The sequence below is a fragment of the Daucus carota genome, chromosome 5, assembly GCF_001625215.2.
Source record: "Daucus carota subsp. sativus chromosome 5, DH1 v3.0, whole genome shotgun sequence".
NCBI classification, from domain to species: Eukaryota; Viridiplantae; Streptophyta; class Magnoliopsida; order Apiales; family Apiaceae; genus Daucus; species Daucus carota.
Window position 1 is genome coordinate 41,755,107 of NC_030385.2, and position 18,863 is coordinate 41,773,969.

General features: G+C 33.5%; 2 protein-coding genes and 1 long non-coding RNA gene across 8 annotated transcripts; all 3 read right to left on the reverse strand.

The window, feature by feature from the left end:
* Positions 1-273: 273 nt before the first annotated feature.
* LOC108220271 (tetraspanin-19) lies at positions 274-4,291 on the reverse strand. Of its 2 annotated transcripts, none has more exons than XM_017393998.2 (4): positions 1,776-4,291; positions 1,587-1,705; positions 1,433-1,479; positions 274-1,168 (listed from the first exon to the last, which is right to left on the reverse strand). In XM_017393998.2, the coding sequence occupies exons 1-4, from the start codon at positions 1,964-1,966 to the stop codon at positions 1,157-1,159; spliced, it is 369 nt and encodes a 122-aa protein (XP_017249487.2). In that variant the 5' UTR covers positions 1,967-4,291; the 3' UTR covers positions 274-1,156. The 2 variants fall into 2 exon arrangements, with proteins under 2 accessions (XP_017249487.2, XP_017249483.2); XM_017393994.2 differs by having other exon boundaries at positions 279-1,338.
* Positions 4,292-4,442: 151 nt separating this feature from the next.
* LOC135146764 (uncharacterized protein PB1E7.01c-like) lies at positions 4,443-6,992 on the reverse strand. 4 transcript variants are annotated; one of them, XM_064094620.1, is made up of 4 exons: positions 6,835-6,992; positions 6,070-6,158; positions 5,160-5,239; positions 4,443-4,814 (listed from the first exon to the last, which is right to left on the reverse strand). In XM_064094620.1, exons 2-4 carry the CDS (start codon positions 6,139-6,141, stop codon positions 4,556-4,558), a joined length of 411 nt encoding a protein of 136 aa, XP_063950690.1. In that variant the 5' UTR covers positions 6,142-6,158; positions 6,835-6,992; the 3' UTR covers positions 4,443-4,555. The 4 variants fall into 4 exon arrangements, with proteins under 4 accessions (XP_063950690.1, XP_063950692.1, XP_063950693.1 ...); XM_064094622.1 differs by having other exon boundaries at positions 6,070-6,217; positions 6,835-6,986; XM_064094623.1 differs by having other exon boundaries at positions 6,807-6,986.
* Positions 6,993-8,583: 1,591 nt separating this feature from the next.
* LOC108222219 (uncharacterized) lies at positions 8,584-18,376 on the reverse strand. Of its 2 annotated transcripts, XR_010292490.1 has the most exons (5): positions 18,159-18,376; positions 16,219-16,418; positions 11,777-15,297; positions 9,837-10,036; positions 8,584-8,915 (listed from the first exon to the last, which is right to left on the reverse strand). It is a non-coding gene; the product is annotated as an uncharacterized LOC108222219 (long non-coding RNA). The 2 variants fall into 2 exon arrangements; XR_010292489.1 differs by lacking the exon at positions 18,159-18,376 and having other exon boundaries at positions 16,219-17,176.
* Positions 18,377-18,863: the final 487 nt, after the last annotated feature.

Sequence of the window (18,863 nt, forward strand, 5' to 3'; positions counted from 1 at the left end):
AGTCAATTTAACGGGAGTGTCATTACTTGTTATTAGAATGGTACAGAATTGATGAAAGAATTGATACATGAGAATGAGTTCAGTGACCAAAGTGATATTTAACCCTATATTATTTAGAATCACATAAAATCAAGTATATTTTTTATTGAAAATCTTTTTTAAAAAAGATATAGAACCTTTTACCTAGAGCGCCGGTTAGTATCAAAACCGCATTTTAGCTTTGACATGAAATCTGAAAATATCGAGAAAAAAAAAAGAGATAGAGGAAATCTAATAAAATACTTCTATATATAACCAAGTCACTTGTTCGATTACACTGCAAGCTAACATTCAAATCAAAATATTGGACAAGCCTAAATTTAGAACATATTAACACAAGATGTAAATAGTTGAAAAATATTGATCATGTCTTCTTCTTTTATCACATATAAAAGGTCAGCATCTTTCACATCCCTATTCAGCATAAAAAACAAAAAGTTATTAAACCGATCATAATGAAGGAAAAAAAACATAATAAATTAAAATTCAAGTCAATTCAATATAAACAACAGGGCCTGTCTGTATAAAACAACAAAAGAAAATTATTAAACCGATCATAATGACAAAAACACAATTTAAATTGTATAAGCTTGCTTGAAAAGGATGATTTGTAGATACTTTCCTTTACCCTTCCTGACCAACTTAAATTTAGATGGGTTTTGGTCCATGACAACTGATTTTCATGGAGGTCTTATCTAACACACAGCTTCATTACCCTTAGATATGTATTTCAAGAGTTGTGATTGAAAACCTTTTTTTTTTAAGTATCCACTATAATTTTCCGCGGACAGGGACTTTTCCTTTCCGAAAAGTCCGCGAAAAATTATAACGGATACTTAAAAAAACGAAGTTTTAATCTGGACCCTTGAAATATAGATCCGACAGCCCTGAAAGTGGGACCAGGACCCAATTTAGATATACGAGAAAAAAAAAGACAAAACAAAGTGGTACATGTAGCAACCTAACTAATCTTGGATGGACAAAGAGATTTCTGAGTGAACCCTCCGTAATTTATTCAATACAGTATCAGGAATCTTTGAAACTCCTAAATTCACTTGTTTGCCTTTTTGCTGCTCCTTGAACATAAGTCTTAGCTACTTTCCTTTTTCTTCAGTCCTCAACTCTGGATCTGTTTAAAAAAAATGTACATAAATATATTGATCTTTTCCATGAAAAGAATCAAGCAAGAATATGAAACTAAATGGTTCATCTAGACCCAGGTCCAAACAAGCATTAAATCGATCATTAAAATCCAACTCCACATAGTCTTTGAAATCGTCGAATCTCCCTGTCGGGTCCCTGGTAAGTCATGATATAGAATATGACACAGATTCATGACTGACAAGAACAAAATTTGCATATATTCGAGATAAGTAATGAAGAATCAACATACCTTCTCCCATTCAAGACTGAGAAATAGGTGTGCCATCATGAGAGTCTCTACAAAGAGCAGAATAGACATAACAGATATATACTATCTTGTATTAAGGTCAATATCATATACAAAGCTTCCAATAACTGAAAAAACATTAGAAAGCTGCTATTACTTGGTATGGAAAAGGGTACACAGGAGAGGAAATGTGAGTAAGCAGTGTGAGCAACAAAAATGCCTAGGCATGTAATGGCACAGAAGCTGATTCCAAGGCTGATATAAGCATGTACAAACCTGCACAAAGATTATCACCTGAGCACTATAGGAAACATAACAGAAAAAATCTAAGTAGGAGCTTTCGTACCATGGAAAAGAAGTTTGATCATTAGGAGATGCTCCTTTCATGTAACTCTGCCATACACGAATCAACCATAAGGAGCCAGTCCCGCAATAGAGTTGAAAAGCTTCAGGAATAGTTGAAGGGAGGTCTTTACTGTTTTCTCCATTGAAATGGATGAACATGTGCAAGTAATACTGAGCTTCCCTTTCTTTCATATGATTAGCAGAAGAAAATATGGCTTGGAATGGAAGCAATGTAAAGGGAACTAAAATATAGAGGCATAGGGACGGAGGGTCCAATTGAGATAATTATGAGTGGTGTAAATAGGGAAAATGCTGGTATTTTTTATGTTCGGGTGGTGTCATACAGTGTTGCTTCTACACTTGAATTAATATCACATCAGTGTCTTCTATAAGCAATGTTCTTGAAAAGATATGTGAGAGTTACCTTAATTAACCAATCATTAGTCATATCCTTGTTAAGACTCCCCTCACACTCTTCTCAAACAAAAAGGGGTTAGGCTAAATCATCCAATAAAAAGAATACATATTTACTTACATTTGATCGGTTTGCATTCAATCCAAAATCTTCAAGTTGTCTAGCTTGATTTTAATTAGTTCTTGGCGAACCTTTATACCAATAGTGGAGGACTACTGAAAGAATAGAGAGAATTGTGTAGCTGTTGGAAGACTAAAAAATAGATTGTTATTCAAATTATATATTTTCATTAAACTCAACACAATGACATGATCAATATATACAAATAACTCAAATTCACACTTCTTAACACAACCTGGTTAGCAGTTGCGTTCCTGGGTATTAAACAAATACAAAACTAATACTATAACGACTAATTTAACATCCAACACCTTCAAGGTTAGAACACATTATTCATCAACTGTGATTGAAAGATATAACTCAAGTACTCGTGTATTAACAAACAGCCTTTTGGCAATCTAAAAACTAAGGTACACCGACATGCTTTTGATTCGAACTATACTTGCAATTTCATACTCAAAGCAATACAAACCAGCTCCTAATAATCGAGTCAATACTCAAAAGTAAACAAAAACTAAATCAAACCCCTAATCTCCCACTCAAAATGAAGTGTGTGGTTTTAGGTTTTTGTGATGGGATTAAAAACAAAGAGTTAGGTAGTACCTGCAATGTTTCGGCAAAATTTTCAAGTTATTCGCCAAAACACCAAATAATAAACATGACACTGTGATGAGAAGACGAGTATGGCTAGTTGAGGAGCACAGAAGTAGGTAAGGTAAGAGGTTGACGGAAGACATGATCTAAGTTTATTTGATGCACAATAAATTAGAAAGTTAATTTTAAGAAGTGAAAATATAATTATATTCTTTTGTCTACAATAACCTTCCATACCAGCTGTCAGGAACTCCAGTCCTGGCAATGTGTTTTTGCATGTTTTTGATTATTTTAGAAGAGAAACACAGAAGATAAGCAAAGAAACAGTAGAAAAGCAACAGGTTATAGAGAGATCCAGAGAGAAATGAACAATAAAAGAGAGATTTCGACATAGATATGAGTTATTAAGACAGAAATCCTAGAAAGAGGAAGACATTCAGTTATAGAGAGATTGATGGAATGATATTCCTTTTCATGTATATTTTCCTCCTTAAAATGTACGCATAGGTTGCTATTAATAGGTAACACCATTGTTATAATAATCCCCGATTTATTGAAATTCCCCCATTAATCTTTGATTAATCCTTTATTGCAGGAATATCTGAAACTTTTAATCTCAAAACTGCTAGTGTATGCACTAATCCAAACTTTACTTGATTGCTTTTATAAATATGTTCATCCAAAAATCAGTCATGTATAAAAGATGTTTCATCAAGTAATCAGGTTTCCCTGAAATTCTCTAAAACCTCATATTCGACGAGAAAATAAGGATGACAAGGGGGGTTGTTGCAACATTTTTTTCCCAGTTACTAAACATGAAACCCATGCATCCAGGTCTCCATAGATTGATTTAAGTACAAAAATCATTCAACAAAAGAAAAGAGAATGACATGGATAATGTATGTTTTAGAAACAAGAAGTACCCTTCTTTACTAAATACATAGCACACCAAAGAGAGTAAGAAAATAAGAATTATATACTGTATTTAGCAAGAGCCACTAGGTTGTCGGATAGAATGTCATGCTGCGCCATCGAGAAGAATAAGAAAAGGAATATTTGGTATGCAAAAAGAAGATGCATTTAGATTTGATAGAAATTAATGATGAACAGAGTTCTACTAAACAAAGTTATTTCCTGATTTGCAGAAAGCATTCAATATCAATTCTGTATTATAGGAACCATGAATATTATAAAAATATACTCCTTACTTGTATAATGCCATTAAAACTCTATATATTTAGTTGTATATATTTTACATTATTATCATCAAAAATATCAGATCATCAATTAAGCAACATTGTATGAAAAGATAGCTAATACTTGAGTAAACTAACTAGGGACCAAAGTTTTAGGAGTACAATATCCACACATGCTCTCTACTCATTCAGTGTTATAACCGATAAGAGTCCTCAGAGAAGTTGCACTGCAGCAGGCCAGCAGCAATATCATATTGAAGATTCAGGTAAAGTTTCTGGTAACTAATACATCAGAGTAATAATCTATATGTAAAACTTAAATCTTCTATATGTGAGAATCAACTTAAGGGAACATCATAATTGTCTATATATTGATGCTGAAATTTGTTTGACAGAACATTGACGTTTACATTATAGAAAAGGTAGGAACCTTAGCTTTAAATATACAAAGTCAATCTACTTCTGCTTTTTTCTTGCCTGTAAAGATGAGTTGGAATTAGTGGCTGGTCTTTTGGAAATTGCTTTGCTCCTGCTCTCTAGCTCCTCTTCACTATCTTCGTCAACACTTTCATCTCTTGCAGATGGCACAGATTCCAAAACATCTTTGGCAGCTTTCCTTTTTGCAGCATCCAAGTTTCCTCGTAACTTTCTTTCGACTGGGTCACTTGAAGGTGCAACAGGGGTTTGGCGCGGAACTGCTGCACCTAACCCAAGCCTGAAGATATCTCTTAACATTAAATAATACAGTGTTTTTAGTTTATTAGCTTTTAATAATTACATGCATACATGAACGTCAACTTAGGTTGGGTAAAAGCGGCATAAAAAATCTTAACTCAACATTGTGATTTAGTGGTCAAGTCAAACTCTACAAGGATAGAAGTTAAGTTTTAATAAATATATTTAATATAAAAACTTCAAGACAGGTCACTTCTTTAGCTTCTTCCAAGAGGTGAATTTTCTTCTTTTTGGAAAAATTTGAAGTTGTAGGGTTTTTCATAGTAAGCCAGCTTACATGACTTTTTATAGATTCTAACATGGAGCTAGTATAGTAGTGACCAACCTAGGAGGTCGGGCCTTTAATGGTCCTTTGGTAGATTGGTCCTCTGAAGATTTGCTCATATTTTTGACCCATTTCTCGGCCTGCACAAAGAAGAAAACGTTAGGATCACAAAATTTATAGGTTCATTAATAATGGCAAGCTGCAATAATTAAATTAGTAAAATGCACTGGAAAAAAATATAAATATACATGATTAACTTGAGAAAACACAATTAAAAGAGAGTACAAAAATTTATGGAGCTGATTTAGTTTAGTAGGTACAACAGATCCGTGCACTTCATACGATAATACATGGATGAAGCCATGAAGGGAATGATATAGAATCTCATGACGTACAGCAAACTCTCTTGCTATATACAAAAATATAATAAGGTCAATGGAAGGATAGTTACGAAACATGTAAAGACGCATATCCATCAAAATCAAATGAAAAAGAGATAAAATCAGGAAGTATGGAACACTACCAAAATGATCGTCTGTGTGCTCCTTGTACAAACTACCTTACAGTCTACAAATGACACTACTTTAGCTTCCTTATAAAGCTATATCCACAAACAACTGTCTTTGTGAAATCTCAAAAATAATATAGAGTATAATTTTATCAATTATTACTTAAATTTATATAATTTGTTCACATCTTGTATTCATAAGTAACTTTACTGTTTGGCATATGGTGAATTTGATTGGTTTTTCCTTTTGAAGGATGGGTTGGTTTGTCTTCTTATTCTAGTAATACGAGGCCCAATCGTGAATTTGCAGAGATTATTTGTCTTCAGGTAGTCATACGAGGCCCAATCGTGAATTTGCAGAGATTAAAATTCATCGCTGGAAATGAATTAAGGTAGTCATATGAGGCCACAAACATGGAGATCAGCTTCAAATATGTGGAAGTTAAATAAGTAAATTATTACCAATTTAAAAGCCTTGTCCAGCTTGACCACTTGAATCTTGTCTTTCTTAGAAACCTCATCTTTCTTGTTCATTGTCAATTCTTTTCCAGCTAATCATAAAAAAAAAATGTTTAGAACCGTCACTAGCTGCACAATGCTGAATTTGCATCTGTAAAATTATTCAAACAAGCCATAAAGTAACAAAACTACAAAAGCACCACCTAAACAAATGGGAAGATTTTAAAATCGTCAGATAACACCTAAAAAAGCAAAACTTCACTGAGAATTAGAGCATAATGAGAGAAGCAGCCTTTTAATACTTCGCATACAAGATAAGCAAATAATTTCCAGTGCAGTCGTCGTCACTCTTCACAACTAATCTAAAACTTTAACGATACTTGACACATTAACCAAAACATTCATCTCAGTATCTCACGGGATAAATACACTAATTGTCACTTTCTAGGCTGCACCGGAAGGAGGAACTACTTCCTCGGGATTGGGAAATTACATGCATTACTCAAGATATCCACCAATTTACCGTAGTTAATAAAATAAAACATCAACAGAATTAAAATGGGCATGGAATTCTAAGGGGAATTTTATCAAACACTTGGTATGCATTGTGCAAATGCTCAACTGAATGCTTAAAACTCCAATTACACATTGCAGGACAGTATAATATAAACAGTGAGACTATTAAACACAACAATTATAACAATTATATGCGTACATATATGGTTAAAAGTGAGATATACAGAGTAGTGTAGAGCATACGGGTATTACTCAGAGTTGAAAGAGGAGAGTTCGGGTCGGATCTGTTCTGCCGGACCTCCGGTTTCTCCTTTTGAATGACTGGTTGGTTTGTCGTCTTATTCTAGTAATGGGCCCGTTTCATGATTTGGGCCTCGAGGATCAAGTTGTCATGAACCGGGTTAGTAGTGGTTAGTTGGTTGGAGTTGTTAGTTGGTTGAGAAGAGAGGAAAACAGATTCTATATAACAGATGGGTCCTGATCCCTGACAACCATGTGTCAGGCACCGTTTATATAACATACACTATCAGGGCCGTCGGATTTTTATTTGAAAAGTCCAGATTGAAGCTTTTTTTTTTACCGATCCGCTATAATTTTCCGCGGATCGGAGCTTTTCCCTTACACGGATATAACAGATTGTGTCTAGAATAGTAGGCAGTCTTGGCTGATTAGTTACACTACTTCTTCCTAAATTCTCTCTGTATTCTTCTCATCTCTGTATTCTTGTCACATTTAGTAACTCGTTGTGCTTGTAATTCATTCAGTATATTCAGTATCAATGCACATTTCTTGAGTTCATTATAAAGATTTACAGTCACGAACGTGACACAAGTTGTTTACTTGTTGGTTTTTGAAATTAACATTTCTTGCGTTAATGGGTCCGAATTGATTCAGAGATTGATATTCGGTAATGGATATTTATTTTAGTGCTAAAACATAAATTGGACTTATTTTTATTTTTTAGAAGTAATGTTTAGTCTATAACATAAATTACAATTTTAAACTGTGAATTTCAGATTTTTATATTCAAAAATATGTTAAATTGCATGAATATATTTACTTGAACAATTTTAAAAACTAAAACATCTATGAGAATTTTTAAAAATAAATTATTAAAAGCACGAATAATCTTATGAAACTATTAAAAGCACGAATAGATGAAAAAATATTTCATATTTAATATATCATTTTTAATATTTTTCATTTATTTGACGATTTAGGTGTATAAGAGTATCTCCCGCAGTGTCCTTAGGAGATTTCCTAAATATATGATGAATAATTTAATTTCTAAAAAATAGGGATTTTATGTTGATTGACAACTCCAACAAAAATCCCTATATGTGTTACTTATTATTATTATAATATTAAATTCAATTTTTTTAACAAAAGGATAACAAAAATAATATGAGAAAGAGTGTGCAAAAGGTGAGAGTTGATCATTTAATCATTAAGAACTAAACGAGGAATGAGTCAGAGATTGCTATCTCTGATGAATGAAAAATGGATCATAATATTTAGGAATGAGTAGAGGCTCCACTTAAAGTTTGAAATGAATATTTATGTATATTTCTCAAAATTATAGTTTTGGACCTCATTTAACTAAACTGCTTGTCTGCCGGAGATGCTCTAATTTGTAAGCATGAATCCATTCTCATACTTGTGGAGGCGAGGCAAAGTCAAATCCGACTATTCCGGGACAACACACCCACCGCTTGGACTATCCGATGGTGTTCAATATTTTTTAATTATATAAAATACAAAAAAATGAGCAAATTTGTAAGCATGAATCCATTCTCATACTTGTGGAGGCGAGGCAAAGTCAAATCCGGCTATTCCGGGACAACACATGTGACGGTCCAAGAATCCGGGGGTCTGGATTCTGACGTCACCACATAAAACCCATTTTTAAACACTTTTGAAATCCTGTAATTTTATTTTTTTTTTATAATAAGAGATAATGAAAATCCAAAAGAATTTAAAACTTGAAAACATTTAATAAAGGATTTGAAAGACGTTAAATAAAAGATTTAAAAAAGAACACTTTAACCCCCTTAAAACAGCAGGATCGCTTCCAGGTTACAGTATTGAAATTAGAATCAACCACTATTATTACACAACATCTCTTACCAAATCAGATCATCTTCGATAAGAAGAATCACTGTCAACTATTCCAGCTATGACTTACACTTGAATCCTTATAGCACAGCTCTAGCTTGCATCAACCTCATCAACTTCCCTGAACACTCCTCAATCACTGGATCCTCAACTCTGTCTCCTCGCCTAGCATTAGCCTTATTCACCATCACAGTCTAGCCACTCATCTTTAAGCCTTTCTGAAATGGTTAGAAAGGAATAGCAAGGGTGAGCAACAACGCTCAGCAAGTAGTAATAAACAATGAAAATTCTGAAATGATATAACAAAAGTTCACGAGTTCAAGATATAAAAGGATTCAACCTGAGTTCACGAGTTTAGGTATTGTATAAGAAAATCACAATACCTTGCAGCAATTGAATACTGAGGAATTCAATCTTTCCAAAAGAATTATTGAATTGGACTATCACATTTTAATTAAAACCAAGGTTAGGCAGCTGATCAGTTCCGCACTAACCCCGAGCAGGCCCCGCCATGCTCTATCACTGGATCCAAGGCACTCATTGGCCTAACATGACCACGAATCTGGTCCACAGGTTTATATAAAAACAATAATCCAATTCTCTAATTCAATTCAAGAAGCCAATGTAAATTAACAGAACATCATCATAAATATCATCAACAACAGAATAATTCCAATTCAAACTTTGATAATAATCTATTCATAAATCATGATCCTTCATTTCATAAATCACAGTTCAGGAAATCCTCAACTATTCAGTATCCTCCATTATCGGCTAAGCAACTGAATTTAGCCTGCTAAACCAGCATGACAATGGCGGGTTGAATAATCAAGAAGATCCCAATTCATTCAAAGCTCTAACTATCACTGAGCAACACATGCTTCAATGACAATCTGAACTTCGAATTAATTTGTAAAACGGAAATTCTTTAGAAACTTGAAGATTAGAAAGAATGGGTCAGAATACTCGCACTTTCGAACATTGAAAAGAAAGGTATGAATACTTGAAACATATACCAAAGGAATGGATCAGAATATTTGCAATATATCCAAGAGAAAGGTTTAGGATACTTGCAACACATCAAAAGAATGAATCAGAATATTTGCAATATATCCAAAAGCAGGGTGCAGGATACTTGCCTTAAATCTGACTCCAGTCTCACATCTCAATCTCATCTTTCCACTTTCACAATCTATGCATCTCATAGTCTCTAGACCATCTCTGGCTATACTCTATCTACCGTACATCTTCGCTTCGCTTACTCGATTCATCCCTTATTCGCTTTGTAACACCACGTGACTTTCTGAACGTCTTCGGGCATACACGTCTCGTCCAAATCCTTTACGAGAATAAGATAACACTATAATCACTAAACAATCGATCGCATATACATCTCACGTATATCAATACCCACTTATATATCCCTTTAAACTTATCAGATACCACGTAACACATAAGCATGCTTTAACTCTAACATATAGTCAATCATATTCCACATAACATATCACCAATCAATTATCATATGAATCCTATCGAAAATCCGACATCGTCTCGTCTATTTATTAAACTATCTACCTGTTATCCCATCTCAATCAACAATCAACCAACCACATCCAATCACTATAATCCATATATTCTTATCCAATATCAATCGTACAATCATTTATCACTTCACAATATCAAAACTAACACGTACTTCACATAATCATCACTTGGTAGCACTTAGATCACATTTTATCACATTATGCATACTTATCAACAATTATTCACCCTATAGACTCAGCCATATAATCACATCATATTAAAATAGACGTTATAAGCTTCTGTCTCTCTTTCGTTTCATTTGATTCCGACTTACGGATCAAAAGTTATGCTCAAAACAGTTTTCTCACTCTCCTATCGGCACATAACACATCCAACCAATAGCAGACAACACACAACACATAAGGTTTCTCATCCCAATTGATCTTAAATCAAGTCTTGGGTTAAAAATGATTTTTCGGGAATTTTCTGGAATTTTTAGACATTTTTCGGAATTAAAATCGATAAAAGAATCACTTTTCAAATAAATAATCAAGTCCCAAATACTTGAAATTGGACTTGAAATCATTCATAAACAATTATCGAGCCTTGAAAATAATTTGGAAAATATTTTAAAGCTCGAAACTATTTTTCGGAATTTTTAAATCAAAAAGGATTAATTAAATCCAATTAATTAATCAATTAAAATCAATTAATAATTAATTAAAATAATTAATCAATTAATATTTAAATTAATTGACCAATTAAAATAATTAATTACTAATTAAAATTAATTAATAAATCAAATTAGATTTATTTTTAAATAAAGAAATAAGTAAAAACTATTTTTGAAAATCAAAATAATTAAATAAAACAATTTTTGAAAATTAAATCAAAAGGTTCATTTTGTAAACTTTTGAAAGTTTTGTCCAGGGTTTAAAGTGCAACTTTCAGAAGTTTCAGGGGCTGAAACGCAAACTTTGAAACCACAGTACCTCAGCTTCATCATTCTCAAAAGCTGAGGTACCTAACTGTAATTTGGCCGGCGGCCGCCACTCGCTCGCCGGCGACCGTGATTCAGACCACCCCCAGACACCAAAATGTGCAGATTAGTAGTATGCCTTGCCAGGAATCGATCTATACCATCAGAATTAGCAAAGGATGCGTAATTTGTCCGGAAAATCTCGGAGAAATCTCGCCGCCGGCGAGTCTTCTCCAGATTCCGGCGTTTGATTCCGACCTCCTTTGCTAGTTTTGAAGACACCTACAAGCTCCCCTCAGCAATATCTATCTACTTATAACATCAAAAACTGCCCAGAATCATCCAATCAAAAAATCCGGTGAAAATATTCAAGAACACCTCAAGAACACAACCAAATAATCAAACGGATTTTTCTATATGTTTCCGAACTCGAAATTCAACATATAATATACCAAAACGACGAGAAAAACACGTTCTACAACATGGAATCATCCAAACAATCAAACAAACACGTTTACAAAAATCCACTATTTAAATCATAATAATTCGAATTTTAAAACTTCAATTACTCCCTACCTGTGAATCTCATGTTGTTTTTGATGATTGATTTGGGTTCTACTCTTCAATATCTTCGATTTGACTATTTGCACGCTTGATTCTGACTCCAATAACACCTTCAAATCTTCGTTTGATTATGAAGAACACGAAGAACACCGCTCGGTTTCTCTCGGTATTCGTGGAAAGAAACTGGTGAAAATGATTTTCGGTTGAAAATAAAGTGTAGGAAGGACTATTTATATTTACGAATAATTGGTACCCCTTTGAATCGTTTATGACATGAAAATACGTATTTAGTAGCTTTATATTAATAAAGCAGGGTCCAATCGGTACTGGTTTTCAAGATAATCATCAAAACGGGGCTTTTTAATCAGTCATTAGTATGCGGGTCCCATTGCAATTATTACAAGATAAGAATGAATATAATAATCAAAATATCTAGCTTTCACGTATATCGAGACAAACTGGATAATTATCAACAATTAAAATACCCGAAAAACTCCGCCGGACCGACTTCGGGAAAAACCGTACTCCGGATCGAAAAAGTCAAAACACGAAAAGTGTCCGGAATATTCAAATTAGGCTAAAGGTCAGTTTTGTTGAAACTTCCGGGAAGAAAATTTGCTACCTCGTTACGAGTGGACGGTTTTACGGAAGTCAAATAATTAATAAATAAATATAAATATACGCAATTAAATCCGTAAATCGATTATAAAATCATCTAACATTCCATAAATCGATATGAAAATATCCAAATAAACTATATTTTCTCCTGAGCATATAGAAATTGAAATCTCTCAAATACTAACACATATGAGCAGTTAACGCAATAAACCAGATAATATAAAATTCACAAAAATTCATATATTAACCATATAATACTCATAATTAACCATAATTAATTAACCAACAATTCCACCAATACCACTTACTCACATCACACATATATTCACATAATAATCATCTAGAATTTTCGAAACAATATATGAAAATCAGTTTTAAAAATATAATCATTTATCAATAACACAATAACCCGGGGTTTAGTATAAAATTTTGAAAACTCCTTAAACTGGAATAAAATATTAAATCTTATTCCCTTCTTTAAAGAAAAATCACTTTTAATACTAATAAAAATATTTTTAAAAAAATCCGGGTCATTACAATCTACCCTCCTTATAGGGATTCCGTCCTCGGAATCAGAGAAAGAAGGAGGATGCAATATTTGTAAAATCCATATTAATCCACAAAACAGGTGTAATCATATAAAGCTATTCACATAATCAATTCACTTTTCAACTAAAGCCAACAATAATATTTAGACAAATAGATTTATAATAAACAATTCTAAATTTAATAATATGGGATATTACATTCTACCCCCCTTATAAGGATTCTGTCCTCAGAATCCGCGATGAGAACTAAAACGTATCATTTATAAGATTCCATTATACGCTTCGTCATAACGTATCATCATACACCTTTGATCGATCTTGGCATACCTTTGTCTTTAAAAATATCAGAGAATCACACTTTTACAATTGCAAAATTCATTTCCCAAGAATCAATCTTTTGGAATTTTGAATAGAACAAAATGTTTTCAAGGTAGATCACATTTGAATAAAGGAGTGATTGAGAGATCTATATGATCAACGAACTTGGTGTTGCGTGTCCACATTAGACACTACTAAAGGTTGTTAACCTTCTTGTAATCACAACACACACAAGTGATGGCGTCCCATCCAACTCCTATCACACAGACAGGTATACCTTGTGTCCCCTATAAATAGGGTTGTTCATCCCAATCAAGTTGAAGAAATGTTAAGGAATACCAGAGAATATCAAGGAATATCAACAATATCAAAGAACACTAAGGGATATCAAGGTAGATGAAAGGGTATCAAGGAATGTCAAGAAATGTCAAACAATATCAAGGAACATCACTGTCTCTTCACAACAATCCTTTATCACACATCTTTGTTTTCCAACTCACATCAATCATCAATATCAATGTCATCTTAGAATTTGAGAAATTGAAGATCTCATTTATCAAAACTTTTGTAGAAAAGATATCATGATAATATCTCACTGATGAGAAAAACAATACAAAAGAATCTTAGTTGAAGAGAGGTATTGCCAAGGTCTTCTCAGATTTTCGTTCCGCCTCAATAAATCATTGTTCGATATATGTCTTCTTTTCAACGTTCTTGATAATCAATCGATTTGACTCGTAATAGCCTCGTAAGATGTCATCGTAGACGTTATAGTTCATAATAAGTCTGGCCCAAGTAGTTTACATTCTTCAACTTTATCCCAGTTGCCTTTGAAATCCATAGCACAAACACGTAACGTATCTTTGATTGTCTGGATCATCAACCTGTGGGTTATGGGCCCACCTTGATGCCATTTGAAATCCCGATTAGCTCGAAGCGTTGTCGTCGAGGACTAACGTTCTAACTTACTCGTAGACATCATCTCTAATAACTGGACTCAATTCCACGTACTCTCTATCATTCACTTCTCATCTATCAACCTCTATCTACAAATCTCTTCTTCTAATCCCACACAACTCATACTCTACACTTACTCTTCATATCTTCACTCAAAACAATATACATCTTCCAAATATCTGACATGGTCAACATACTATGAACCATGCATTTATATCATCCTCAAATCAATACAATAATCCAATTTCAAATATGCAGTATAGTCAGAATACTCTGAACTCTGCATTTTCACCATTCTCAATTCAATCATTCACTATCAAACTCTTCAATCTAGGTCTAATCTTGACCTTTTCCACAATTCACCATCTCAATTAATCAACATACTAGAAATCATATGTCTAAACTTAAGAATCCTAATCTTTTTAAATATCCACACTTAACTTGATCATCTAACTAGACTCTATGCTTCACTCACATCTCTAGACTATGTCCAAATAGTCTCACAATACCTCGATACGAGGTCACACAACGTCTAACCTATATAAAACTTAAAACTATAATCTATATTCAAATTCCAATAACTTGTAACCTGTTGCTCTGATACCAACTGTGACAGCCCGAGAATCCGGGGGTCTGGATTCTGACGTCACCACATAAAACCCATTTTTAAACACTTTTGAAATCCTGTAATTTTTTTTTTTTTATAATAAGAGATAATGAAAATCCAAAAGAATTTAAAACTTGAAAACATTTAATAAAGGATTTGAAAGACGTTAAATAAAAGATTTAAAAAAGAACACTTTAACCCCCTTAAAACAGCAGGATCGCTTCCAGGTTACAGTATTGAAATTAGAATCAACCACTATTATTACACAACATCTCTTACCAAATCAGATCATCTTCGATAAGAAGAATCACTGTCAACTATTCCAGCTATGACTTACACTTGAATCCTTATAGCACAGCTCTAGCTTGCATCAACCTCATCAACTTTCCTGAACACTCCTCAATCACTGGATCCTCAACTCTGTCTCCTCGCCTAGCATTAGCCTTATTCACCATCACAGTCTAGCCACTCATCTTTAAGCCTTTCTGAAATGGTTAGAAAGGAATAGCAAGGGTGAGCAACAACGCTCAGCAAGTAGTAATAAACAATGAAAATTCTGAAATGATATAACAAAAGTTCACGAGTTCAAGATATAAAAGGATTCAACCTGAGTTCACGAGTTTAGGTATTGTATAAGAAAATCACAATACCTTGCAGCAATTGAATACTGAGGAATTCAATCTTTCCAAAAGAATTATTGAATTGGACTATCACATTTTAATTAAAACCAAGGTTAGGCAGCTGATCAGTTCCGCACTAACCCCGAGCAGGCCCCGCCATGCTCTATCACTGGATCCAAGGCACTCATTGGCCTAACATGACCACGAATCTGGTCCACAGGTTTATATAAAAACAATAATCCAATTCTCTAATTCAATTCAAGAAGCCAATGTAAATTAACAGAACATCATCATAAATATCATCAACAACAGAATAATTCCAATTCAAACTTTGATAATAATCTATTCATAAATCATGATCCTTCATTTCATAAATCACAGTTCAGGAAATCCTCAACTATTCAGTATCCTCCATTATCGGCTAAGCAACTGAATTTAGCCTGCTAAACCAGCATGACAATGGCGGGTTGAATAATCAAGAAGATCCCAATTCATTCAAAGCTCTAACTATCACTGAGCAACACATGCTTCAATGACAATCTGAACTTCGAATTAATTTGTAAAACGGAAATTCTTTAGAAACTTGAAGATTAGAAAGAATGGGTCAGAATACTCGCACTTTCGAACATTGAAAAGAAAGGTATGAATACTTGAAACATATACCAAAGGAATGGATCAGAATATTTGCAATATATCCAAGAGAAAGGTTTAGGATACTTGCAACACATCAAAAGAATGAATCAGAATATTTGCAATATATCCAAAAGCAGGGTGCAGGATACTTGCCTTAAATCTGACTCCAGTCTCACATCTCAATCTCATCTTTCCACTTTCACAATCTATGCATCTCATAGTCTCTAGACCATCTCTGGCTATACTCTATCTACCGTACATCTTCGCTTCGCTTACTCGATTCATCCCTTATTCGCTTTGTAACACCACGTGACTTTCTGAACGTCTTCGGGCATACACGTCTCGTCCAAATCCTTTACGAGAATAAGATAACACTATAATCACTAAACAATCGATCGCATATACATCTCACGTATATCAATACCCACTTATATATCCCTTTAAACTTATCAGATACCACGTAACACATAAGCATGCTTTAACTCTAACATATAGTCAATCATATTCCACATAACATATCACCAATCAATTATCATATGAATCCTATCGAAAATCCGACATCGTCTCGTCTATTTATTAAACTATCTACCTGTTATCCCATCTCAATCAACAATCAACCAACCACATCCAATCACTATAATCCATATATTCTTATCCAATATCAATCGTACAATCATTTATCACTTCACAATATCAAAACTAACACGTACTTCACATAATCATCACTTGGTAGCACTTAGATCACATTTTATCACATTATGCATACTTATCAACAATTATTCACCCTATAGACTCAGCCATATAATCACATCATATTAAAATAGACGTTATAAGCTTCTGTCTCTCTTTCGTTTCATTTGATTCCGACTTACGGATCAAAAGTTATGCTCAAAACAGTTTTCTCACTCTCCTATCGGCACATAACACATCCAACCAATAGCAGACAACACACAACACATAAGGTTTCTCATCCCAATTGATCTTAAATCAAGTCTTGGGTTAAAAATGATTTTTCGGGAATTTTCTGGAATTTTTAGACATTTTTCGGAATTAAAATCGATAAAAGAATCACTTTTCAAATAAATAATCAAGTCCCAAATACTTGAAATTGGACTTGAAATCATTCATAAACAATTATCGAGCCTTGAAAATAATTTGGAAAATATTTTAAAGCTCGAAACTATTTTTCGGAATTTTTAAATCAAAAAGGATTAATTAAATCCAATTAATTAATCAATTAAAATCAATTAATAATTAATTAAAATAATTAATCAATTAATATTTAAATTAATTGACCAATTAAAATAATTAATTACTAATTAAAATTAATTAATAAATCAAATTAGATTTATTTTTAAATAAAGAAATAAGTAAAAACTATTTTTGAAAATCAAAATAATTAAATAAAACAATTTTTGAAAATTAAATCAAAAGGTTCATTTTGTAAACTTTTGAAAGTTTTGTCCAGGGTTTAAAGTGCAACTTTCAGAAGTTTCAGGGGCTGAAACGCAAACTTTGAAACCACAGTACCTCAGCTTCATCATTCTCAAAAGCTGAGGTACCTAACTGTAATTTGGCCGGCGGCCGCCACTCGCTCGCCGGCGACCGTGATTCAGACCACCCCCAGACACCAAAATGTGCAGATTAGTAGTATGCCTTGCCAGGAATCGATCTATACCATCAGAATTAGCAAAGGATGCGTAATTTGTCCGGAAAATCTCGGAGAAATCTCGCCGCCGGCGAGTCTTCTCCAGATTCCGGCGTTTGATTCCGACCTCCTTTGCTAGTTTTGAAGACACCTACAAGCTCCCCTCAGCAATATCTATCTACTTATAACATCAAAAACTGCCCAGAATCATCCAATCAAAAAATCCGGTGAAAATATTCAAGAACACCTCAAGAACACAACCAAATAATCAAACGGATTTTTCTATATGTTTCCGAACTCGAAATTCAACATATAATATACCAAAACGACGAGAAAAACACGTTCTACAACATGGAATCATCCAAACAATCAAACAAACACGTTTACAAAAATCCACTATTTAAATCATAATAATTCGAATTTTAAAACTTCAATTACTCCCTACCTGTGAATCTCATGTTGTTTTTGATGATTGATTTGGGTTCTACTCTTCAATATCTTCGATTTGACTATTTGCACGCTTGATTCTGACTCCAATAACACCTTCAAATCTTCGTTTGATTATGAAGAACACGAAGAACACCGCTCGGTTTCTCTCGGTATTCGTGGAAAGAAACTGGTGAAAATGATTTTCGGTTGAAAATAAAGTGTAGGAAGGACTATTTATATTTACGAATAATTGGTACCCCTTTGAATCGTTTATGACATGAAAATACGTATTTAGTAGCTTTATATTAATAAAGCAGGGTCCAATCGGTACTGGTTTTCAAGATAATCATCAAAACGGGGCTTTTTAATCAGTCATTAGTATGCGGGTCCCATTGCAATTATTACAAGATAAGAATGAATATAATAATCAAAATATCTAGCTTTCACGTATATCGAGACAAACTGGATAATTATCAACAATTAAAATACCCGAAAAACTCCGCCGGACCGACTTCGGGAAAAACCGTACTCCGGATCGAAAAAGTCAAAACACGAAAAGTGTCCGGAATATTCAAATTAGGCTAAAGGTCAGTTTTGTTGAAACTTCCGGGAAGAAAATTTGCTACCTCGTTACGAGTGAACGGTTTTACGGAAGTCAAATAATTAATAAATAAATATAAATATACGCAATTAAATCCGTAAATCGATTATAAAATCATCT